The 21712-nt window shown below is 48.7% G+C and overlaps 10 protein-coding genes across 10 annotated transcripts; 6 read left to right on the plus strand and 4 right to left on the minus strand.

Annotated features, from left to right (window-relative positions):
* Window positions 1-246: 246 nt before the first annotated feature.
* EDB91DRAFT_1095996 (uncharacterized protein) lies at window positions 247-2481 on the plus strand. The gene is made up of 7 exons (XM_041316980.1): window positions 247-513; window positions 581-721; window positions 774-853; window positions 904-1223; window positions 1274-1381; window positions 1432-1625; window positions 1676-2481. The coding sequence occupies exons 1-7, from the start codon at window positions 323-325 to the stop codon at window positions 2274-2276; spliced, it is 1635 nt and encodes a 544-aa protein (XP_041183600.1). The 5' UTR covers window positions 247-322; the 3' UTR covers window positions 2277-2481.
* EDB91DRAFT_1095998 (YccV-like-domain-containing protein) lies at window positions 2469-4581 on the plus strand. Its single transcript, XM_041316981.1, has 5 exons — window positions 2469-3131; window positions 3182-3347; window positions 3399-4120; window positions 4178-4289; window positions 4355-4581. The coding sequence occupies exons 1-5, from the start codon at window positions 2517-2519 to the stop codon at window positions 4561-4563; spliced, it is 1824 nt and encodes a 607-aa protein (XP_041183601.1). The 5' UTR covers window positions 2469-2516; the 3' UTR covers window positions 4564-4581.
* Window positions 4582-6033, minus strand: EDB91DRAFT_258335 (uncharacterized protein). Its single transcript, XM_041326626.1, has 3 exons — window positions 5248-6033; window positions 4967-5199; window positions 4582-4912 (listed from the first exon to the last, which is right to left on the minus strand). The coding sequence occupies exons 1-3, from the start codon at window positions 5860-5862 to the stop codon at window positions 4744-4746; spliced, it is 1017 nt and encodes a 338-aa protein (XP_041183602.1). The 5' UTR covers window positions 5863-6033; the 3' UTR covers window positions 4582-4743.
* A 695-nt stretch (window positions 6034-6728) lies between these two features.
* On the minus strand, window positions 6729-8555 carry EDB91DRAFT_1076956 (amidase signature domain-containing protein; the record flags this gene model as incomplete). The annotated part of the gene is made up of 5 exons (XM_041314903.1): window positions 6729-7298; window positions 7353-7910; window positions 7960-8066; window positions 8119-8367; window positions 8396-8555. The coding sequence occupies 5 exons, from the start codon at window positions 8553-8555 to the stop codon at window positions 6729-6731; spliced, it is 1644 nt and encodes a 547-aa protein (XP_041183603.1).
* Window positions 8556-10134: 1579 nt separating this feature from the next.
* EDB91DRAFT_1233713 (dCMP deaminase) lies at window positions 10135-11566 on the plus strand (the record flags this gene model as incomplete). The annotated part of the gene is made up of 8 exons (XM_041321126.1): window positions 10135-10246; window positions 10429-10587; window positions 10736-10896; window positions 10945-11036; window positions 11097-11137; window positions 11184-11316; window positions 11367-11444; window positions 11491-11566. The coding sequence occupies 8 exons, from the start codon at window positions 10135-10137 to the stop codon at window positions 11564-11566; spliced, it is 852 nt and encodes a 283-aa protein (XP_041183604.1).
* A 54-nt stretch (window positions 11567-11620) lies between these two features.
* On the minus strand, window positions 11621-15061 carry EDB91DRAFT_1233714 (armadillo-type protein; the record flags this gene model as incomplete). The annotated part of the gene is made up of 9 exons (XM_041321127.1): window positions 11621-12520; window positions 12544-13828; window positions 13860-13874; window positions 13902-14145; window positions 14176-14237; window positions 14268-14272; window positions 14294-14476; window positions 14504-14965; window positions 15023-15061. 9 exons carry the CDS (start codon window positions 15059-15061, stop codon window positions 11621-11623), a joined length of 3195 nt encoding a protein of 1064 aa, XP_041183605.1.
* A 294-nt stretch (window positions 15062-15355) lies between these two features.
* EDB91DRAFT_1242120 (ADC synthase) lies at window positions 15356-17778 on the plus strand (the record flags this gene model as incomplete). The annotated part of the gene is made up of 3 exons (XM_041322156.1): window positions 15356-15414; window positions 15463-17363; window positions 17417-17778. The coding sequence occupies 3 exons, from the start codon at window positions 15356-15358 to the stop codon at window positions 17776-17778; spliced, it is 2322 nt and encodes a 773-aa protein (XP_041183606.1).
* An 858-nt stretch (window positions 17779-18636) lies between these two features.
* Window positions 18637-19251, plus strand: EDB91DRAFT_1096045 (uncharacterized protein). The gene is made up of 2 exons (XM_041316982.1): window positions 18637-19051; window positions 19108-19251. The coding sequence occupies exon 1, from the start codon at window positions 18643-18645 to the stop codon at window positions 18904-18906; it is 264 nt and encodes an 87-aa protein (XP_041183607.1). The 5' UTR covers window positions 18637-18642; the 3' UTR covers window positions 18907-19051; window positions 19108-19251.
* Window positions 18895-20418, plus strand: EDB91DRAFT_1096049 (uncharacterized protein). The gene is made up of 6 exons (XM_041316983.1): window positions 18895-19051; window positions 19108-19251; window positions 19300-19553; window positions 19609-19667; window positions 19716-19784; window positions 19845-20418. Exons 1-6 carry the CDS (start codon window positions 19005-19007, stop codon window positions 20031-20033), a joined length of 762 nt encoding a protein of 253 aa, XP_041183608.1. The 5' UTR covers window positions 18895-19004; the 3' UTR covers window positions 20034-20418.
* EDB91DRAFT_1242122 (Clavaminate synthase-like protein) lies at window positions 20132-21528 on the minus strand (the record flags this gene model as incomplete). The annotated part of the gene is made up of 7 exons (XM_041322157.1): window positions 20132-20162; window positions 20217-20416; window positions 20473-20758; window positions 20814-20891; window positions 20941-21248; window positions 21325-21375; window positions 21433-21528. The coding sequence occupies 7 exons, from the start codon at window positions 21526-21528 to the stop codon at window positions 20132-20134; spliced, it is 1050 nt and encodes a 349-aa protein (XP_041183609.1).
* Between the last annotated feature and the right edge of the window lie 184 nt (window positions 21529-21712).

Consider the following 21712-nt stretch of genomic DNA (forward strand, 5'->3'; position numbering starts at 1 on the left):
CTTATTGCCACCCAATCGGCGTGGCGGATTTTTGCCAATCATGCACGCTCAGTACGTAGTACTCAGTCTCGACCACGCTGGACCTCGAAAATTCGTTTCCGGTGATAGTGACAAATGATCATGATGAAGTTAACGTTGGTTCTTTTGCCCTGTGTCCCTGACGCGTGACCAGTGAACCAGTCGAAGTGAGCCGAACTTCAATGAACCAGGTGGAGAATCTGGAGATCAAATCTGATCGGCAGTCCAGGTCAAGAGCGCTCACTTAAAGCACAATGAAATGGCATAAGATGCCCTAGCATTTTTACCCTGCGGCCAAAAGGATATGGATATGGACCCCTCGTCTCCGGTGTTGTTAGTAGATGCTTCTTGCAGCGTCTCTGACGAGGATTCAGAAGTGAAATCTCAGGGGAACTATTGCTCATCTCAGACAGATACATGGAGAGTGGAACGCCCACTGGGCAACAGTGAATTATCTTACTTTCTTCCGTCTCGCGCGAGTGGTGTAAATGACATGTGAGCTTTTCCGAATCGTCTCTTCAATGAAGATCTTATGAAGGGTTGTGCCACCCCGCATTGGCAGGTACCTTCACTTGGGCTTCGTTGCTCCAGAGTACGTTGTTCGTCGGGCCCGTGTTCGCATGGTCTGGGCAATCCTTCGTATTCGTCACCCTCTCTTGGCTTCGAAGGTCGTCATGCACGATTATGACGACGTCAGATTTGTGTAAGTTGCAACTCCCAACTTGCCGTTTACAACTACACGGCTTTACCTCCAGGTTTACCCCTCCGCAATCTCCGGAAGATGCTTTGGTTGATGCGGACCGCAATTTGGAATACAGAATTTCGACCAAGGATGGTAGCGCCCATGTTAATGTACTGATTTTGTGATATTTATGTAAGTTCTAGAACTCATTGATTCATATTTGAACGGAGAACGAACATTGTCGAACGACCGAGTGTCCTATCTTGTCGTGTCTCAAGGAGGCACATCTTTACCTAGCCCTCCTCTGACGCCCCGCTCTACGTCATCGTTCGACGAACACGAATCTCCGTCGTACAATCATGACCTCATGATTTGTGCCGCTCACTTTTTGGGGGATGGTATGGCACTGCACCAATTTGCAAACGACCTTTTTGGACTGCTCGGCAGTGACAAGACTATTTCTGACCTCGAAGCTCAGCTGAAGGAAGAGCTCGGGTCTCGATGGGGCGGCGACCCTACCTCAGTATGCATTTCTGCTGTGTGGTTTCAAATTTGGCTGAGCGACCACTTCAGACTGCCGCGTTACCGAATGCCTTGGAAGACAACTTCACCGTTAACCACAGTAAACTGCGCCACGCGGTTGAAAAGGTTGATTTCCAATTGAGTCAACAAAAACTTGTGGTGAATGTCGTGCCTTTTCTTGACTAGTAACTTGTTTGACAACTTGATAGGGCGGACATACATTCCGTCGACAGGCAAAGCAACCCAGACATACCATTGTCCCTACCGTTTCTTATGATCCTGAGCGAACAACAAGCATTCTGAAAAAATGCAAAGCGCATGGTGTTTCCATCTCCGCAGCTCTATTTGCCATTTGTAACATTGCTTGGGCAAAGATGTGCTCTGAGAAACCAGACTTGTCAATGTAAGTTAGGATAATTTGATTACGTCTTTTATATTCAACCCTCCGTGCAGGATGATGTACTCTGCCTTAAACCTGCGTCCATATTTTACGGCTAAACCAGCAAACGATTCGTACTGGTTTCTTGCGGTCGGCTATTTCAACGTGATCCTTCCAACATTCATACCTCGGTCGATCGACATATCCTCGCTATTCTGGCATCGGGCTCGGGTTGCAAAGGAGCAGAGCACCCGGGCTGCCAGGAACCGGATGATCGTGTCGCGTAGTCTCTTGATGGCTGAAGAGAGGGGGCAACGGGCTCGTCTTTGGGCCAAAGAAGACGATGAAAGGGAACGTGGCACTTTTGTCCCTGCTCCTGCTCCTGTTCCAACCGCAGACACCGCACTACGCACTCCATCTGCTGCATTGATTGGCCTATCGCTTCTAGGAAACCTCGATGGAATATATAAACATGGAACATTTCCTGCTATCAAGCTCCACACGCTGACGACAGGTTCACGACAGCGATCTGGAGGCATGCTGCTATTTGGGTATACGTTCGCCGGCAAGTTGTGGATCAGCCTCGGATATGATGTTAATGGCTTCGAGAAGGTAATGGTGGAGCAATTCTGGGAGAACGTGCTACAGACAATGGACGAATTACTTATGAAGTGACACCAACAGTCGCATCATGGTAGAGGCGAAGGCGAACCGAACTGTGAGAACCAAGTACGTACCCCAAGAACTACATACCAGATATTTTCTCTTTAAAAAATGTGTCGTGATAGTTATTTTCATACTGACAATTATCTTGTATCTATATGTGATATATACTTCATTATCTTATCTTATCCTTTATTGTAAATGAGTGAACTTCCGGGACGTGTACATACCTTATCATAGAGGTATACCACGATGACGACACGGGAACTTCCCTTCGACCTCTACGTACACATTCTCGAGCAGTTGACACCCTTGGCAGATTCTGACGAGAGCATTACTGCGCTTGTTTCTTGCTTGAAGGCGAGCACTTCCTTTAGGGCAGCTGCATCTGTTACAGGACTATGGGAGCCACATTACCGTGTCCGATACACGATATGTGACCCTGCGAAAGAGCAATCGAGGAAGCAGTCTACAGGCGGCGACTGGCGACTGATGTATCTCGAGAGGCGGCGCATAGACCTCGAAACATTGAACATGTTGTCAAAGATTGTCGCGGAACGGGGTGATGGAAGACTGGAAAGAGCGCGAGAGGTCAATACCATGTTCTCGTTTGACGCATGGAATGCCCTGGAGATTGCTGCAAGCCATCCGCTTCCGGAGACATTCCGCGAGCCAGGCGCTCCAGAGCGGAGACCTGTTCCCTCTCACGCAGTTCCCATTCGCTTTTGGGCTCAAATGCTTCTTGGTGCTATTGCTAGAAGTCATGCTGTTCGCACCTGGGGGACGCTTATATCTAATGACACAGCCCAAACGTTGGAGCTTTCATTCGCTTGTGTGTCCAGCTTTTTCGTATACCCCCCCATGAAGGTACGTAGCCTCGATTGGCTCACTCCTGAATATCGTTGAGTTCCTTCGAGGTCTTGTCTCAGCTTGAGGAACTTGTGGCTCTCTGCAAAGCCTACTTTGTTGAACACAGGGTTCCCCTCGACCCGGCTGAATTTACCAGTGACGCTGAAAAGCTCAGACTCGTCTGTTTGTCCATCTGCGATTTCTTGTGGAGCTGCGGTTTTGAGGCTGCGGATGGTGAGCTCTCCTTGAATATCACATTCTATTTTCCAACGAGCAACGATTCAGGACAGCAGTTTCACGTGTTGCAAAACCGGTTTCCTCACCTCTTCTTGACTACGCACAAGGCAACTATTCCTATATCGCTTGTGTACGTTTTCGTGTGCATTGCGCAAAAGATAGGTGTTACAGCAGCACCTGTCGACTTCCCTACCAGAGTTCTGGCCATCGTGTCCTCTCCCGACCCAGATGTTTCAGATATCTTCATCGACGTTTTTGGCTCACGAACACAGGCCATTCTAACACTCCGTGACGATATTCCGCACTTCCTTCTTCAAGCAGGAATCACTCCTACTTCGATGCTTCGTTATATTACCCCTGCTTCCTCCGAGTCTATGCTGGTTCGGGCGTCCCGTAATGTTTTAGCATCCTTCTCCAACTTCCCCGAAAATCCAGTTTCCGAAGATGTGCTGCACACAGCATTCTATGCCAGCCTCGTGGTCAATGTCATCTTTATGAATAACCACAGGTATCTCTCGAATATAATAAACCATATCAATCGGTTCCTCCTCGATCTATTGCCAGTCCTTGTCGATTCATTGACCCCTCTTTTAAACTCGCGCCTCCAAGAGCAGCTCACGACGCATTGCAAGGCTGTCATAGAGGAGGAGAAGGAAGCGGCCGCCACTTCTCACCCTCGCTCTGCACTGACGCGAGAGGTGAAATTCTTCGTTGGCATGGTTTTCAAGCATGCGGCCCACAGATACGTTGGATATATATACGGTTGGGATGTGGGTGTCGATTTGGCGTGCTGTTTTCACCACTCACTTTATTTACCCTTCTGCCAGGCCTCCTGTGTAGCGACCGAGGACTGGGTCCGTGAGATGGGTGTTGATTCGCTCCCTCGAGGACGCCATCAACCCTTTTATCACGCCCTTACACAGAATGGTTCTTCACGCTGTAAGTATATATCTTGCATTTTAATGCCAGTTGTAATGTCCCTGAATCGTCATGCGATGTCACAGATGTTGCAGAGGACAACATTAGACCGACATGTCTGGAATCAGTTGATGTACGCAGAATTTTTGTAGATGCACCAGAGGCAGGGAGGTACTTTGAGGACTTAACCCAAGTTGACGAGAGAGCAAGGTTTCTGTTGAGCCCAGAACTGAATGCAGCGTATCCTGACGACGAAGCCTTCGGTGACCAGTGGCTCAAACAAGGAGACCAATAATATCGGGCAGTCATTGATCGTCCAAGGGATCAAGATATCTATAGGAATATGTACGAATGCTAATGATACAACATGATATGGTGAAACGATATACTCTCGGACAGGTCTAGATGAAGGCACTATGCTATAGACAATATGGACATGGGGGAGACCATGCGGAGCGCCAGATATGCTAAAAATCTACCAGTGACCGAGCTCCACTTCGGCTTGATCAAAACCAATTTCAAGCCAGCGCTCCACTCCATCAGACCCATCATTAAGACCTCGAAAGCCCACACGGTCATATACTTTTGAAGCATTATTGTCAATGCCGACATATAAGACAACTTGCTTATACTTCTCCAGTAACCTGGTCAGAAAGAAGTTAGCGTCGTGATGCAATATCATAGTCGCGAGATCGTACTCTGTGGAGACATGACGAACCAACCTCTCGGCACAACGTCTGCCCCTCCACTGCTCTGGTGTATAGACCTTCGTGATGGCAGCAACACCTCCTGCCTTCCGCGTCACAGCAACAATAGTTGCAATGTTGGGTTCTGCATTGGGCTTCTGGACCTCGAGGACCCAGACTTGCTTGTTCGCAATCAAGAGACTAGCCTCTTCGCGGGCTTTTTCAATGCTGAGAGTGAATGGAGGCTACAGGGATGTAAGCGGTTGCCCCTCAGAAGAGTGCAAAAGACATACGGAAGTCGCAGCAAATTCGTGACACAAGACAGCAATCTGTTCGGCATCCTGTTCCACAGCGGAACGTGGCTCGAGAACCACATCCTCTGATGGAGGGGCAGCTCGATGTTGTCGGACTAAAGTGTCCTTGGTACACATCATGAAAAGTGCATGGTAGTATGGCACCACCTCGCGATCAATCCCTGTGAGTATCTTCCATGTGCGAGCGAAGGCTTCGGCGACTGGCTCAACGGAAAAGACAGAAAAGACTCTTGTCCTGAAGTTCGGTTCGTTCAGAAGCGTGTTACACAAAGCCTCAATGGAGCTTTGGAGGAGGGCGGGGGTTAAGTCAGCGATGGAGTCTGTGGGGACAATGAAAATGGGGTATTTGTCTTGTGGTCCCGTTGTGCAAGAGAGAATGAATTTGATTTCGGAGGTTCCAAGCTTTGAGTTAACCAGCCAAACCTGCTCAGTAGCAGTGATTCCGGGTATGAACTTTTGTCGTTCAAAAACCTTCTCAGCATGAGGAAGGATGATATTGGCACGAGCAGGATCGGCATGCAAGACGGTCCAGACATCCTTGGGGATGCCGGTAGAACGATCAAAGCGCTGAACAGTGGAATTCAAGCCAGGCATGTGTTATATAAGAATTCGGGGGTGAAAGGATAGGAACTGGGTATGCTGAGGATTCGGGGGCTGGAAGGATAGGAGCTGAGTATGAGGGAACTTGGATCCTCGAGCCAGTTTTATACCCATCCATCTCTGCAGATACAGCAGCTGCGGAACTACGTTGTGTTTCAAAAGAACGTCAGTCTAAACGTTCTGGTACTCATATAGAGCACAGGGTGGCTAAGGGAGCCAACATGGAGAACAACTATACGGGGACAGGCAAACATAATAAAAACGTTGCGCATAGAATGGAAGTCTCACCGTTTTCCATCCTGTGGTTGCACTAGAGAGGATCAATGTACTTGCCAGATGGATCGACCATGCAAGTATTCGGTGAATGATACTTACCGTCGCAGATCTGAGGCTCCGGTTATTATATTAACATACAGCAAAGTATTTTCTGTTGCAATACGATGGACGTTATTAGGGCCAAGCACAGGCCTCAGCCTGCCAGCCAGTGGTAGCTTGCCATGGCCATCCTGTGGCGGCAGCGCGGTGGCTAGCGAGTCACATGCGAAATACGTTGTGAATCATTCTGGCATGCAACGTATCGACGACGTTCTCCACGTATTCCAATCTGTGCAGACATAGATGTTGGGCGTTAAGCCCACGTTCAAGACTGTTAAACAGAAATGGGACGAGGTTAATTTAAACTTTTGTCCTTGAGTGACTTGGTCATAAAATGCCATAATACTATTTGATACACCTACTTGCAGTTGATGTTCCGTACTATTATAGTAGTAACGTTCAAACGCCGTGTTGGTGGTAATAGATTTCGTAGAAACATCCATTGTCAACCAGTAACATATTCTTTGGAATTGGGCATCTTACTACTAGGAACGAACTCCTTGTCTTGCGTTCTCTCGGAACGCTTCCTCCACCACATTTAGCATAGCCAACAACTTCTCCTCGTTGTGTCTCCGACCCACGAGCTGTAGACTTATGGGAGCATTATCATATGTAGCTGGGTTCCATTGACCATGAATAAAGTTTTCAACATCATTCCTTGACGGTAGAAGAGGTGGATAGGTGGCAGATGGTGTGGCTTTGAAGCGGCCAACAGGGAAGACGACACCTGGCAAGTCTAGTAGGTTCCAGTGAGAGGTATAACCCCACCAGCGAGTTGTGTCGTGAGGCGGAGCTAACGTAGGTGCAACTGGACAGAGGATAACGTCCACAGGACGTCCACTAACGGTATGTTGATGAGTGGCATTCCAGTGCGCCAATGCTTTTGAGCGGAACGCCTCCCGCTCTAAGTTGAGCTTGAATATCTTCGCGGGCGTATATGAATCTCGTCCCTGTGCATGTTTAAGTATCCATTCCGTTTGTGGTACCTCAAACTCTCCGCCTGCTCTGATAGTTTCGTGATACTCTGCTCCACCGTCTAGTAAATACAGCTTCGCCTACGTGAAGAATTGAACCATTAGATCAGATACCAAAAAATGGAAGCGTCTTACAATCAGGTCCCATCCATTCTGATGGTCCAGTGCATGCCACTCGATTACGTCGTGCCCCGCGCGTACTAAGGCGTCTTTATACTGGTCCAAAGCCTGCATGATTGGAGGATGCGGCGCGACGACGCCGTCGTCAAAAAGGATGGCAATTGCAAGTTTTTCTGGTAAACCTTCGCCGTTCGCCATAGCTCTTTTCCATGGCATTTCTAAGAGTGGGGGTTCATCGAGCCATGGCTTTGCATCGAGCATAACTCGACAGAATAACTCAAGATCCCTCGCAGATGTTGCCAACGGTCCGACACAACCTACAATTGCATCCATCCCGTCATGCGAGCCCAGAAGACCAGAATGTGGCAGACGTGCCACCGACCCTTTCAGTCCATACAAACCACAATGCGCTGCGGGGATCCGAATGCTCCCGCCGATATCAGTCCCGACACCCATAGGACTACCGTGACATGCTATAAGCGCACCCTCGCCACCACTGCTTCCTCCGGGAGTTAAGTTGCGATTGAATGGGTTAACAGTCCTGCCGAATACGTTGTTGTCCGTCTCGAGTGACTGAAAGCCAGGTAAGCCAATGCATGAAGAAATACACGGTATCACTGACAAGTAAAGTCTGCGGATTCTGTGTTTTGACGTATAGAATTGCCCCGGCGTTGCGCAGGATTTCCACCACCAGTCCATCACTGTCCGCAACAGTTTTGTATGCCCAACCTTAATATAAAAATGATAAATAACTGGTTTAGGGAGAAAACGCATTGCTCACCAAGATAGCCTGACGAAGTATCCAGACCTTTGATTTTGATGTGATCTTTTATCGAAACTGGTAAACCGTGCAGTGGCCCTATGACATTTCCAGTTGTCTCCAGATATTGGTCAAGCTCTTTGGCTCGTAGGAATGCTTCATCGAGGAAAACTTCTGAAAGACAGTTGGTGACATCTTGGGCGGCCACCGCTACTTTGACAAAGGACCGCAGAACGTCCTGCGCAGTATAGACTCGCTTGCGAACTAAATCTATGATCCCCGTCGCGTCACATTGAACGATAGCACGCTCCTGTTTCCGTGAGCTTGGTAAGGAGGTACTGTGAGAGGTCGACGACATCATTTGGAACATGAATACGGCCTTCGCGATATGCGAATAGCTTTGCCTCGCGCTCCTGTCGTTTTTGGGCGGCTACGTCGTGGATTTTGACTGAGACCATTGTAAAGAGAGGGAGCAACGGTCAAGGCGCGGGCGCTGCTGAGAAAATTTCAGCAACTGACTGGGCACACCTCTTTATACGTACAGTGCCCAGGGATGCGAAATATATATACATCCAAGAAGAAATTCCATGACACGAGGCTATGCGCATTGCGTGACAATGTGCCAGATGAACGCGCGGCGGATCTGTTCATAAAAATTATCGGTGTTCGAAGCCCACACAATGCAATAACCACAAGAAGGTAACGGATGCCGATCGACTGGATGTGGGGGTGAAGGGCGCTTCAAGGCGGTTTCGTTTCCTCAGTTATAGTATTAGTGGGTGACTTCTGGTGGGCAAAATAATGCAGAATAAGGTTTGAAAATGATTGACAATCACGGAAAATCCAATAATTTATTGGGCTTTCCATATAAACCGTAGATCACTAATTAAGTCCATTAAAAAACTTCAAGTGAAAATGAAAAATCTGGCCCGATAATATTCTGTTGCGAGCGCGGATTCATGCGCCGAAGTGTTTAACGCCAATTGAAACCTCTCAAACGAACTTGGGAAATGGGTTAGGGTTACGTTCAGGCACTGCAGGTGGTCAATCTCTGGTGACGTAGGTCGCTGCTGCCGTATCGAGCATTATGGAAGCACAAATGAAGCGATTACAATGGAGAACCAAGATAGCCAATGGGTACACCAGGGCATCAGACTGTGACGATCGTGTAACAGGTGTAGACTTGGTGAAACGTGTGCTTATGTCAGCATGAACTTGGAGAGGTTGAACCCCCCTTAGGGCAAAACAATATTTGTTGAATTGGAAAATGAGCGTAAACGAAACCCGGCATCGCGGTTGCCTTCCTAATTCCCATTTTCGTAAATTTGCGACAACCATGTCTTGGAACTTCATCAGCAAATGCGACTTTGTTCGAAAGCACTCACAAGACGCTCGTGTGTATATTCTTTTTGGTTTAGTTCAAGTTTGCGTTCGTAAGCACACATTTTTGGTTATATATTCAGCATCTCCACCAATCGCATGAGTGCGCTACTGAAGTCGTAAGCGTTGACTTCAGTAGTTTTGCAGATGAAGCGTGACACGCATAGCCACCTTGGAAAACGAGCAAGGCACTAGGAAAGCTCTACTCCGATTTTAAATTGGTAAGAGGGAAATCCTTTATCCAGAGTTCATGGAGGCTCAAAAACCTTTGCATTTCCGGAGTTCTTTGCCATCTCCGGTTGTTGGGCATTCCCAAACTCGATTACACTCAACTACCGCGTCTCAGCCACCGATATCTCTCCATTGCTATCTTCAATTCTCTGATCCGAGTACTAGTATTGGATCACAGCGTCCCCGTAGCAAAGCTACCCACCCCAGATCAGAAGGATCGGAGCCTGCGGCAGGCTCTTGGTCCGAGAAGAGCGGTTGTATGATAGCATATGATTAAAATGTGACGTACGACGTCGTACTATTCCACTAAGTCACGTGATGTTATGAACTAAGTGGAACGTTCCACCTTCTGTTCACTGGAATGTTCAGATTTGAATATCGACACCTTTATCTTTCGAAATTTGTGTATATCGTACCCCGATATCGATGTTTATCGCTATCATCGGTTCGCGTTTTTCAGGGAAATCAACTGTTGAAGAGTATCTGATTGCCAAAGGTTTCACGTCTGTCCACTTACGCGACAAGGATTTAGAGGCAGGTTCTGCTAAGCTCCCTGCTCCCTGGATTCAGAAGACCATTAATGGTCCCCTCAGATTACAGGAGGAGTCAAAAATCTGGACATCCAGCCCCTTCCGGCGGTACAAACCAATAATATTGGTGATGCGGACGGACTGGACTTGCACATATCGCCCTCTTCCTTCCCAATCTCAAACCTGCAAGCCCTTTCCTTCAGCTCCCCAGCTATGCTATTGGATCACGTCACACAACATTGGCGGTCGAATTTCGTTACGACCGACCTCGACTCAGACAGACTAGTGAACTACTTCATCAGGCGCCCTTTCTTCATGCTACTTAGCATAGACGCGCCCATCTTGCAACGTTATTATCGCTCTCACGGGTAGTTATCTGGTCAGCTGGTGTGAACTCTCAGCTGAAAATGAACCCAGTAGTCCGATGAACATAGCGGCTCTCGAAGACTTCGTACGAGGACATGACCGCGAAGTGTTCGGAGATAGATCAGGGCTAGATCCCCCCACCGGTTTTTCACTGCTCCGCCGCGCAAGCCTGCAGGTCAAGCTCAAAATCGGAAATCACTTCGATTCCATTGCAGAACTCCATTGTCACCTGGATTCTTTAGATATCACAAATACAAATCGACTCAGACCTCAATGGGATACCTATTTCATGGTATGAACGTTGTTCCGCAAGAATTCAGATGAGCTATATTCGTTCCAGACGCTCGCAGATCTTGCTTCGCAACGTTCCAACTGTATGAAGCGCCGCGTAGGCGCCATACTTGTCCGTGAACACCGTATTGTTTCCACAGGGTGCGTTTAAGGCGCACTTCGATCTCCTTCGGGCATTTAAGCTGTTATCTCGGTCTACAGTTATAACGGCACTCCTCGCGGCGTCAAAAACTGCAATGACGGTATTTGCCTTTCCTTCCCTCCGGTTATTTGTTAATTATAATGTAGGGGGGTGCGGACATTGCAATCGCACATCGGCGACTAATGGCACTGAATGTCTTTGCTTACATGCCGAAGAAAATGCGCTTTTAGAAGCAGGAAGAGATCGGGTTGGCGCGAATGCCACTATGTACTGCAATACGTGGGTACAACATTACTCTTTTACTTGCTTGAGTTATATTCTGGGCCTAGATGTCCATGTTTAAAATGCACCATCAAGATTATCCAAAGCGGTGTCAAGAGAGTAGTTTACAATTTGAGCTATAAGGTGTAAGCACGTCAACCTCTCATGCAGCATTCTCTAAAATTGTTCCAGAGATGAAGCTTCTGCACGATTGTTCCAAGAGGCTGGAGTGGAGATCTTCCGACACGTTCCACCCCCTGAACCATAAATTAGCGACGATAGCTCAGTAAGCAGGTTTGATATGGTACCAACCAGAAGTGCATTACTCGTTCAGGATCAAACACACATTATCTCGTATATCCCATTTGTATTCTCTCAAAATAGCTACCTCCCCAGTCAAACGCCCACACGTTGCCATAAGCGCCAGCCATACGGCGTCTCCATTACCTTTGGCGAGCGCCGCATACAACTCTCTTGCACAGGCCTGCAGTTCCTCGTGTGCCTGCTTGTGCAAGAAGCGCCTGAATGCAAGAATGACCTGCCAGCCGGACGTGTCCTGCATATGAACCCCAGCTACGGCAGCTGTCATCGTCCTCAAAGTTGAGCGGTATAAGCGGTGAGAGTGAGTGTATGCTGATTCCGTTCCTACCGCGCCATAACCTCGGCGTGTGAGGGCGTTCTGATGATCAGAAACATCTAGCTTCTTCAGAATACTGTCAAACCGGGGCCAAACATCGTCCCATACTCGGCGGCCCATGAAACTGCCGACGTGGGTCACGAGAGATTCCACAAGCCCAGCAGCCGCGCTGACTACAAATGGCTCGGCGTCATTGAGACGATTCAGGATGAATGGCCATGCTTGATGGATGGATGGTAACAGGGCCGACTCAGAGAGAACAGGGGTAGCTGAACTTAGCAGGTTTAAGATCCGAGCGCGGATCACGGGTGAAGCGTGTGTGAGGAAATAGATAGATCGTGAAACCATCTGCTTGGCCAAGGCTTGTCCCGGTGTAGGCGCAGGCTCGGCATCCTCGGCGACTTTCGGTTGATCTGACTGAGTTTTATCAGATGCCCCTTCTGTGTTGCCCCATGCCTTCCGCGGGGCAGGACCGTAGTCAGTGGTGTCTTCCTGAGGTGGGAGATCATTGCGATGAGTGAGCCATTCGAAGAGTGGCTCCAATGAATAGGTTATTGTCAGTGACTGCATGTCGTCCTGACCTTCCTTTGGGCGTGAGGCTCTTCAACCTCAATGACCTTAATCACTTCTCCTAATACTCCCACCAAGCCTTGAACGATGACATCGTACCCGTGATACTCGTCCAAACGGTCAAAACACTCTTCAACAACATCACCAGCTTTCTGCACTACATCGGCCCCTACGAGGCGCACGAGGACAGCCATCACTTTTGTTGCATCGACGTCAAGCCATCTGCGGCTAAGGCGGCGTGACACAGAGTCCAATGCGTAGTCAAAGTTTGACAGTAGGAGGTTGGCTGGGGAGGCGTATGACATGACAGCTGATACAAAATGCAACGTCGCAAGGCCGGTTAGGGAAAGATGGGGTGTGGGCGACACGATCGAATGTAAAATAGGATATAGGACCTGGATGAGAACGGAGGCGTAGCGAGCCTGCAAAATGCCCGCACTAATCGAAAGCAACTGCAAGCAGAATATCTTATGCAGTATGGGTTGATCGTCGGACAGATTGGGCACTGTGGCCCTTGGCTCCGCAACCTGCAGGGTGGCACGGATGGTTTTGAACCCCTTGGTGAATTCTGTGGTCAGCAATGAGTCGTCCGTATGGCGATCCGTGCGGGTAATATCGGACTGGCTGTTGAAGTCCGGCTCCTCGTCCCATAACTCAGCGAGGTCACGAGCCAAGCCTCTTGCAAACCGCTCTAGTTTCCTGCTCCGGGGTCCGCTCGAAATGGCCATGCCACCCTCATCCAGACTAAAGCCGCTGATCCCCTCAAGGAGGCGAGCAGCGCACCACAATGCCGCAACAGCATTGTTGGTTCGTGAATAACGTCCTGTACTGACGAACCATTCAACAGCATAGATGCAATTTTCGCCGCTGATTCTCCCCAAAGCACGTAGCATGCGAGCCAGAGCATCGCGTGTGGACCTTGCGAGGACATTTTTTAACATCGCCTCAGGGAAGTTAACCGTGTCTGGGTTGTCTGCATTGTCCTCTAGCAAGAGCTGAGCGACCGAATCCTGGCTGACATTCACTTGCGGACTAGTGAATTCCAAGACAGAAAGCAGAGTATAACCCCACTTTTCGATTCCGCCGGTTGGCCCTAATAGCGTGTCGATACCCAAAGAAATTGATGGTAGACCGAGGCCTGTAGAAGACGTGCTACTAGATGTAGCCAACAAGCAGATTGCCTCTATTTGGCCAGCAATGTGTTCCACCTTCGTGTCATCTTGGGAAACGATGGATCGAGGCAAAGAACTGAGGTTCTCTTTCGATATTTCTAAAAGTGCTTGGAGTAACGGTAGTCTCGCATCCGAAGCGGACGGCCAGCAGCTCAGATAAGGCGTGGTAGGCAGCTTGCGACACCTCCGGGAAAGAACTGTTTGATAGTGACAAGAGCCAAGACAACAGAAGAGGTCGGGATTGAGGAAGAGTTAGATGTGTGGAGGCAAGGATGGCCCTTGAGAAAGAGGACAGGGCAACCAAGGCGAGCGGGGTCGGATGATTCACGAGAGGTGTCAATGAATTTAGCGCAATGTGCAATTGGGATGCCGACGCACGTAACCAGCTCGAAGTACGTGGGGTCAGGTAGGGAGGCAAATCAGGTGGTTTGGGGTTCACTGTAGGATCATCTGCGAGGTTGATGAAGTCTTCAAGGTCCACGACACTCCGAACGACACCCTCTCGGATACATACTTCGTCTCCTAGCGACTTCACGATTACAGGCTCCAGGGCCTCAAGACTTAGAGCGACAATGTCTCCATTGACCCACCCCTTCTTGCTCGACACCCCAAGAACAATTTTGGCCATGCTGCTCACGACGCCGGGCAAGATGGAAGGTAGAAATTGCTCTGAAGCATACACACTGATGAGTGCATGTAGAATTTTCAGCGAAATGCGCTGCAGTGGGAGATGAGGAGATTTTGCGGTGAGGAGGAGGGTATTGATAGTCTGTCCAAGAACAGGCATGAATTGCTGGCTCTGAGAATGTGCTCGAAATTGCGAAACGCGGTCGCGCAACAGTCCTCCGGGAAGGTCTTGTGGTGCCTCCTCTAAGCGACGCTGCCGAACGATAGCCCACAGACATCGTGCGGCTGCTTCTTTGGTTTCGTCATCCCTGATTTTGCCTTTGCCCTTGCCTTCGACACCCCCGATGATGGAGCTGCATAGCTTGAATATCTGATCCCAGATCAGTGTATCACAGGACCACCACCACGTTTCGCATAAAATGGCAAGAACGCCAAATATCTTCTCCAGCACTTGGTCCGGAATAGCAGACAAGTCATTCCGGCGGAGAATCGTGGACAATGGGAAAAATATGTACGATACCAAGGACTGAGACAAGGTGAAACCAGTTTGACCCGCATCGAGCAGTGTGCTTTCAAGGCTGGATAGCAAAGGTAAGACAGCTGCTACGGTCCCCGCAGATAGCTGTGACTTCTCCAGCAGCGGTACGCATATGGATTTGAACTGAAATCAGGAGATCAATAGTCAATTCTTCAGGCCAGGATTTGGACTGTGATGCACCTTTGAAAACCATTGTTGTGATAGACTATCGTTGTTCATCAGTCTTGAAATGCGAACTGACACTAGTGTTGGCACTGACAAGTACTTGAGTACTAGTGTCCGCCACTGACTAGGCTATGAAGTAGTCTACAGCAGTGAAGAACCGGCACGCCAATCAGCTATTGACTCCGAAAGAGTGTTTCACTCAAGCACGACAGTGGATCATTCCGCTTTGAATATTTACTCATGACCATCCGTTCGATTTTCTCTTCTTATCATTTGTCCCTCTTATTATAAGTAGATTGGCCTCTTGCCATTCACTATTCTCCTGGTCTTTCTATTTATCCATCTTCAATGAGTCCGGAACCCTCGAGGATTCTGCTGGTCGACTCGTATGACTCTTTCACGTATAAGTCAGTCCCTTTACATCTTCTGAGGATTGTAACTCAATTTTTCAATAGCTTAGCAGCTTTGTGTCGAAAGGCTATCCCAAACTGCTACGTGCATATCATCAAGAATGACGATATAGAGCTTAATGATCTACTATCATATCTACCCTATTTCTCCGGTGTCATCGTCGGTCCCGGCCCAGGATCTCCAAATATCCCAGAGGACATTGGTCTCGTCAAAGACCTATGGAAGATTGACGACGCACATCTTTTGCCGATATTTGGCGTTTGCTTAGGTCTTCAGAGTTTAGCTCTTGAATACGGAGCTATCCTACGGAGGCTCTCCGTCGTCAAGCATGGTCATGTATCTGCTGTCGAGCACAGTGGCACAGATATATTCAAGGGCGTCGGGCCTGTGGGTGCCGTTCGTTACCACTCACTCCACGTCGAGTTGAGTGGTGCGAAGAACATTGAAGAACTCGCATCGACTCATGACGAGGAGAATGGGAGGGTAGTAATGGCCCTTAGACATCGCACTCGACCATTCTGGGCCGTTCAGTATCATCCTGAATCAGTTCTCACGCACGGTGGGGGTATTGAAGTCATGTTAAACTTCTGGCGTTTAGCGCGGACTTGGAGTTCTTCCCGTGGGCGTGTCACACGCCCATGGGATCAAAAGGCAGATGGAATCTTTGGCATTCCGTGGCCATATATTCGCCCATCACCGAGTACCCCTCGTATCAACACGCCACTAGCCGCCTCTACGATAAAATTGAGCATCCCAGGCCTATCTGCTCCTGATATATGCGAGGTCTTAGGCGTTGACGACGATTCGTCTCCCTTCGTTATGCTGGAATCTGCTGCACAGCCAGGCAGATTCACTATCATCGGCTGCTTGACTTCGACGTCCATGCGGATCACATACACCATTGGAGATAGTTTCGTTCATCTCGCAGATGGGGAATCATGCGATCAAATAGATCTAGGATCCCAGGACGTGTGGTCCTGGCTTACTTCTTTCATGAACAAGCGGAAGGTTACCGGCGGCTCACCAGAAATTCCCTTCTGGGGTGGCCTCATTGGCTACCTGAGCTACGAACTCGGCAGCGAATCTCTCAAAGTACCAGCCAGCAGGGTATCTAGCCAGTCACGACACCCCGATGTCAACCTCGCGTTTGTAGAGCGCAGCATAATTCTCGACTCGACTTCTGGACAGATTTATGTCCAATCTATCACGGAAGAAGACAACGAATGGCTGATGGCAATGGCTGCAGAGCTTCAATCTGCCGCCCGTAATTATTCAACATATTCTTCGTTTAATACTACGCCTTATTCAACAAAGGCGCGACCAAATACGTCTACTGTTATTTTACCAGACCGGGACCTCTATAGATCCCGCATCAATCTTGCGAAGGAGCACCTCTTCGCCGGAGAATCCTATGAGCTGTGTCTTACAGCTAACACTCGCATCACTTTGAACGATCCGCTAGCACCGAAAGCTTCATCAACCTACTCGCCTTCCTGGCAGCGTTATAAACACCTTCGCGAGCTCAACCCCGCTCCTCATGCTGCTTACCTTCGGTTGCATCCAACCACTTTACTGGCCTCATCACCAGAGCGTTTTCTCTCGTTCACTCGTCCACCTGGAACCACGTATCAACTACGTCCCATCAAAGGCACCATACGGACGGGCCCTAGTATCACCCGTGCTGTTGCTGAGCAAGCGCTCAGGGGCAGCCAGAAAGAGGTTGCCGAAAACCTCATGATTGTCGATCTTATTCGGCATGATCTGCATGGAGCTGTTGGGGAGAATGTAGAAGTCAAACAGTTCTGCACTGTGGAGGAATACAAGACAGTTTGGCAGCTTGTTAGCGTCATTGAAGGCAGATCGGCAGACGGCGCTGATCGAGCTGCTAGCTACTATGCTAATGGTGCACTGGGGTGGGAGGTTCTCAGACGCAGCTTACCCCCGGGTATGTCTTGTAGAGTTGTCCCTGGTTCAATTGTCACTAATATACCAACACAGGTAGCATGACTGGAGCCCCGAAAAAACGCAGTGTTGAGATCCTCCAATCATTGGAAGACGAAGAACGCAATGTTTATTCCGGTGTCTTTGGTTACTGGTGTGCTGGCGGTGGTGGTGACTGGTCTGTTACCATCCGAAGTTGCTTCAAATACGATGACCGGTACGAATGCGATGCTCATTCGTGGACGAAATTCAATACCTCTGATTTCTACCCTGGCGTCCACGAGCCGGAGTATTGGGTGATTGGTGCTGGAGGGGCAATCACTGCATTGTCCGATCCTGATGCAGAGTGGGACGAGATGCTGGCAAAGCTACAGTCGGTGCTCCGCGTTTTTGGCGCGGCTGTACCTCGTGGGCATTAGCGGGATTCATGTTCTCTTGACAGCTACCTGCTTCATCGCCGGTCTGCATTGTCTTACGCACTAAGTTTGCACTAGGTACTATCCACTGAATTCAACTTCACCGCCTCTCCCTGACCGCTGAAGAATTCTGAGTGACGATTGACTTCCGTGGGTAAGTCTACATCATCGTTCTCTATCTTCCTTTAGCATCAAGTGCCGTGTTCGTGGAGTCTAAAACATCGCCGAAAGAGCGAATCTCTAGCCCACGAGTAATCATTGATACGGTACTCTATCTTTAGTCGCAAGAGACTATCAATCTAGGCAACATGCTCACGCGTCTCAGTCAAACTGTTCACACGTCATGGTCAATGTCGAGCCTAAGCACCCTAACGTTCATTGCACCCTCAAGGTTAGCCCTATGTACTAACCGTGTGTTCTCATGCTGACTTTTATAGCTACGATATCGCAATACGGGGTTATGCATTAGTGTCTGATTATGATGATGAAACCATCCAGTCTGAGAATGAAGTGGACGCCTTAATGCCTTCCATTTCTGATGTGACAAGTGCACCGCGGTGCGTGCTATACATCTGGCTTGAACTCTTCTACAAGTGCAGCACGATTGGAAGTTGGATGATGGAGGCGTTCCCCTGAAATGGTAGCTGTAAGTTTCTATAAACTTGCAAGTCCACGACTCATGTCATTCTTCTCGGGACCACTACAGGTTCACTTAGAATACAAGCACCAGTGAACAGGGTATATACTCGACATTTTATCCACCAGGACTTCGAGTGCTTATTGTTATTATACCAACCCAGTGGGAGAACCGTTTACTTTTCTACCTTATTGTGGAGTATGACGACAAGATATGCATATAAAGCTGCTATGACATTATCGATCAGGTATGTCATAACGTTCTCATTATCTCGGCTTGTGGTTCATTGGGCACTTCCCACACTGAGTCATTTCCAGCTGCAGTCTGCAGGCCTGATTGCCGTATCCGTGGTTTATATATGCACGTTGGTATCATTCTTCCGTTCCTTGCCATACCAACACTACCATAGCCTTGCTGTAGCCTTGAATGTAGGTGGAAGCGCTTTTTGGATGATTATCTTGGGTCCTTTCCTGGATACACAGCTTTCATCATAAATAGAAACCAGTTGTCTCTGTCTGGGCACTGGTAGAGGCCGAACAAACAGCCCGCGCTTACGCAGGTTGTCGACCTCCACGTTACTTCGTTGCAAGACATGTCGGACGCCGTCTCCATCAGATCCATACGCAGTGCACCTCCAAGGTTTGTATCCTTTAATTCAGTCGATTCTTACTGCAACCCTGATTCCTGACTTCCAGTTACGACACCGCACTTCTTCAACGGTTGACTCTAGATGAAGAAGAAGTAGAAGAACCCCCCAGAGTTGTAACTGAAGCATCATTGGTGGTGTTAGCTCCACCGACCAATGTATCAACTGATACGCTCGTTGATCCCACGACAAGGTCATACTGAGCATCCCTAATCTCCAACTTTGTCTAACATCTCAATAGAAACATCTCAGCTGACGTCGAAGCAAGAGGACCATTCACATTCTCACCGTTCGGTCCGAACGCTATGCTGCTCTTGCCTCACACGCTCTCTTCGAATTCACGTCCTCTATATCATATCTCTGTCTCGAACGATTGCTTCAGACCTCAGGTATTCACCACCGTTATTCGCAGAGGAACAGAGCAAGGCCAGGTTATTGCGAGAATTCAGTTCAGTCTTCCGAATTTCCTTCAACGCTCTTCCGCTGATGCGCCACCCTAATAGACGGTCTATATTAGATGATGATGGATATCGCGGGACTGTTGACTATACCGGCTCAGGGCGGCCTAGGGTGGCTCATCTTGATAATATACATTTCAAACGTGAAAGGGTAAGTCGTTGCGTCATTCGATCAACATGGCGTTAACATGTTATACAGTTGCAATGGGAGTGGCATTTTGACAAGAGCATGCCTCTCGTGTGGCAATCAAATTGTCAGGGAAAAACAGTGAGACTTCTTGCTTTCGTGTGAATGAGCAATTTTCTCACAGATGTTCTTGGTGCATAGGTGATTTCCGTCCAGTGTGCTCAGTACGGGGTGAGGAACCCTCCGATTCTGGCTACCTTCGTTCCGAGCAACAAAAGGGGACAGCTTCAGACATTGGATATTACTTCGGCGGGGCGACCTTTTATGGACAATATCGTGATTTCATGCCTTGCAACAGAGGGGAGAAGAACTACCAAGCATGATAAGTGAAGTTAGAGATACCATCTTCAATGGTATGCAGACCCCGCTGTGATATCCCCATGCCCCATGCCCTACACATATGTAATAACCAACAGATGCTGCCATATTTATGCCATGAGAGCAATGTGTTTGAGCTCACTGCCAGACGTGAGTTAGATCTGGCTTCGGGGTAGTTTAACTTTTGGTACTCACTTCTGAACCTGTTGTCCAACTTTCATCGGTTCATAAACCGTATGCTGATAGGCTGTCTGATTCGAATTGAACGCATTTGCACGTTCAGATAGCTCAGGTAGCGCAACAAGGTCATAATCGGACGAGAGGTGCCAGAAAAATGTTGATGATATACGAATAAGCGGCCGGTCAGGATGGCTCTCTTTACGCCGCTCGACAGTCTAGAAAATATGGGGTCAGCTCTTCACTTGAACAACAGGTTTCGACAATGTATAACCTGTAGCGTAGTCTCGTTGACGACTACCTCGTGAAACCCAGCTTTGATAAGGCCCCCGGTTAGATGTTCAATCTGTTTCCCTGCTTGCACGAGAAGGTAACGTCCAGTGGGTGGGAATCTAACGGGGATGCGCTTTCCAGTATTACGTGCCCAGATGTGAAGTCCAGGATATCGTGAACGACCATGGATCGTTAAGCAGTTGAGGTCTGAATGAAACCCCGCAAGTATGGTATCATTTTGCCCATACTTCACCAAATCAGAAGCCGTTGGTCCAAGTAGATGTGGGCTATCCACGGCATCAATCAATCATTCGATAGAATGATATATTATAGAGTGCTGACCCATATTTCCCTGCGTCCTTGATAAACCCTCGAGGAAGTCCGAGACCGATTGCTGTCATTTCTGCAATATTCTCGACGCTGTTGGTTGTGTTAGCGACAGCCTCAGCTAGACATGTGTAGGACTCACGCATTCTTCATCGAATGTCCCCATCTCTCCATGGTGGATTCCCACTTCTCCCTGATGTTAGGTGCCTGCGGCACGACATTCGGAGCGTTAAGAGCTGGATAGTCGGTCTCATATGGAGGGGGAACTCCCATTTTCCAGAAGAATCTGCATTTAGGGTCAGGATGGTGCCCGGAGATATCTAATGGCCGTTCCGTTGGGTCCAAGTTGGCGATGATATCCAAGCACGGCTCATCCACGGCGCATTTGGGCTTCTCAGTATTCTCGAGGGTGACGCCAACCTGATAATGAATCTCTGGGCGCTCGTCCTTCTGTAAGGTCCTCAATAGGCTGCGCGAAATAGTTCTCGATGAGATCGAGGAAGGTGTCATTGTCTTCCTCTGATACGCGAGAATCGTGAACAAGGAGTGCTCCGTATGTGATCAGCGCGTCAGCAGCCTGTCAGCTAGATGGTCACCCGCTGGTCACCAAGATCGTAGGTGGAAAAAGGCTAACCTTGTTGCATTCCTCTTGCACTCTGACTGATTGTGCAGGTTGAGACAAGAAGACATCAAGGTCAATGACTGGCAGGGTTTCGGATAGCGTCGACATGATGGAAGTTACTGCTGAATTCGATGATCCGATCTTTATAATGACAAGTAGGCACTTCTAATCGTGGATAGCTGGGCTCCTGCTCTGGAGTAGAAACTTGGTAGGAACCATCAACGGATACCTTTATCCATCCAAGGCCATCCAATTCAAGTTGCTCCTGGGCGCTAGATTATGACATGTAGGA

This window comes from Suillus paluster (genome assembly GCF_016628075.1).
Source record: "Suillus paluster strain FC165 chromosome Unknown EDB91scaffold_2, whole genome shotgun sequence".
In the NCBI taxonomy this organism is placed as follows: domain Eukaryota; kingdom Fungi; phylum Basidiomycota; class Agaricomycetes; order Boletales; family Suillaceae; genus Suillus; species Suillus paluster.

Coding starts and splice junctions, on each gene's coding strand:
- EDB91DRAFT_1096049 (XM_041316983.1), top strand. CDS start 19,005: ATGTCGGACGCCGTCTCCATCAGATCCATACGCAGTGCACCTCCAAG. Junction 19,052..19,107: donor ATACGCAGTGCACCTCCAAG/GTTTGTATCCTT, acceptor CCTGACTTCCAG/TTACGACACCGCACTTCTTC. Junction 19,785..19,844: donor CAAATTGTCAGGGAAAAACA/GTGAGACTTCTT, acceptor CTTGGTGCATAG/GTGATTTCCGTCCAGTGTGC.
- EDB91DRAFT_1096045 (XM_041316982.1), top strand. CDS start 18,643: ATGACATTATCGATCAGGTATGTCATAACGTTCTCATTATCTCGGCTT.
- EDB91DRAFT_1095996 (XM_041316980.1), top strand. CDS start 323: ATGGATATGGACCCCTCGTCTCCGGTGTTGTTAGTAGATGCTTCTTGC. Junction 1,224..1,273: donor GGGGCGGCGACCCTACCTCA/GTATGCATTTCT, acceptor CGACCACTTCAG/ACTGCCGCGTTACCGAATGC. Junction 1,626..1,675: donor GAGAAACCAGACTTGTCAAT/GTAAGTTAGGAT, acceptor CCCTCCGTGCAG/GATGATGTACTCTGCCTTAA.
- EDB91DRAFT_258335 (XM_041326626.1), bottom strand. CDS start 5,862: ATGCCTGGCTTGAATTCCACTGTTCAGCGCTTTGATCGTTCTACCGGC. Junction 5,200..5,247: donor ACGAATTTGCTGCGACTTCC/GTATGTCTTTTG, acceptor ACATCCCTGTAG/CCTCCATTCACTCTCAGCAT. Junction 4,913..4,966: donor GTTCGTCATGTCTCCACAGA/GTACGATCTCGC, acceptor CTTTCTGACCAG/GTTACTGGAGAAGTATAAGC.
- EDB91DRAFT_1095998 (XM_041316981.1), top strand. CDS start 2,517: ATGACGACACGGGAACTTCCCTTCGACCTCTACGTACACATTCTCGAG. Junction 4,121..4,177: donor GATATATATACGGTTGGGAT/GTGGGTGTCGAT, acceptor CCCTTCTGCCAG/GCCTCCTGTGTAGCGACCGA. Junction 4,290..4,354: donor ACAGAATGGTTCTTCACGCT/GTAAGTATATAT, acceptor GCGATGTCACAG/ATGTTGCAGAGGACAACATT.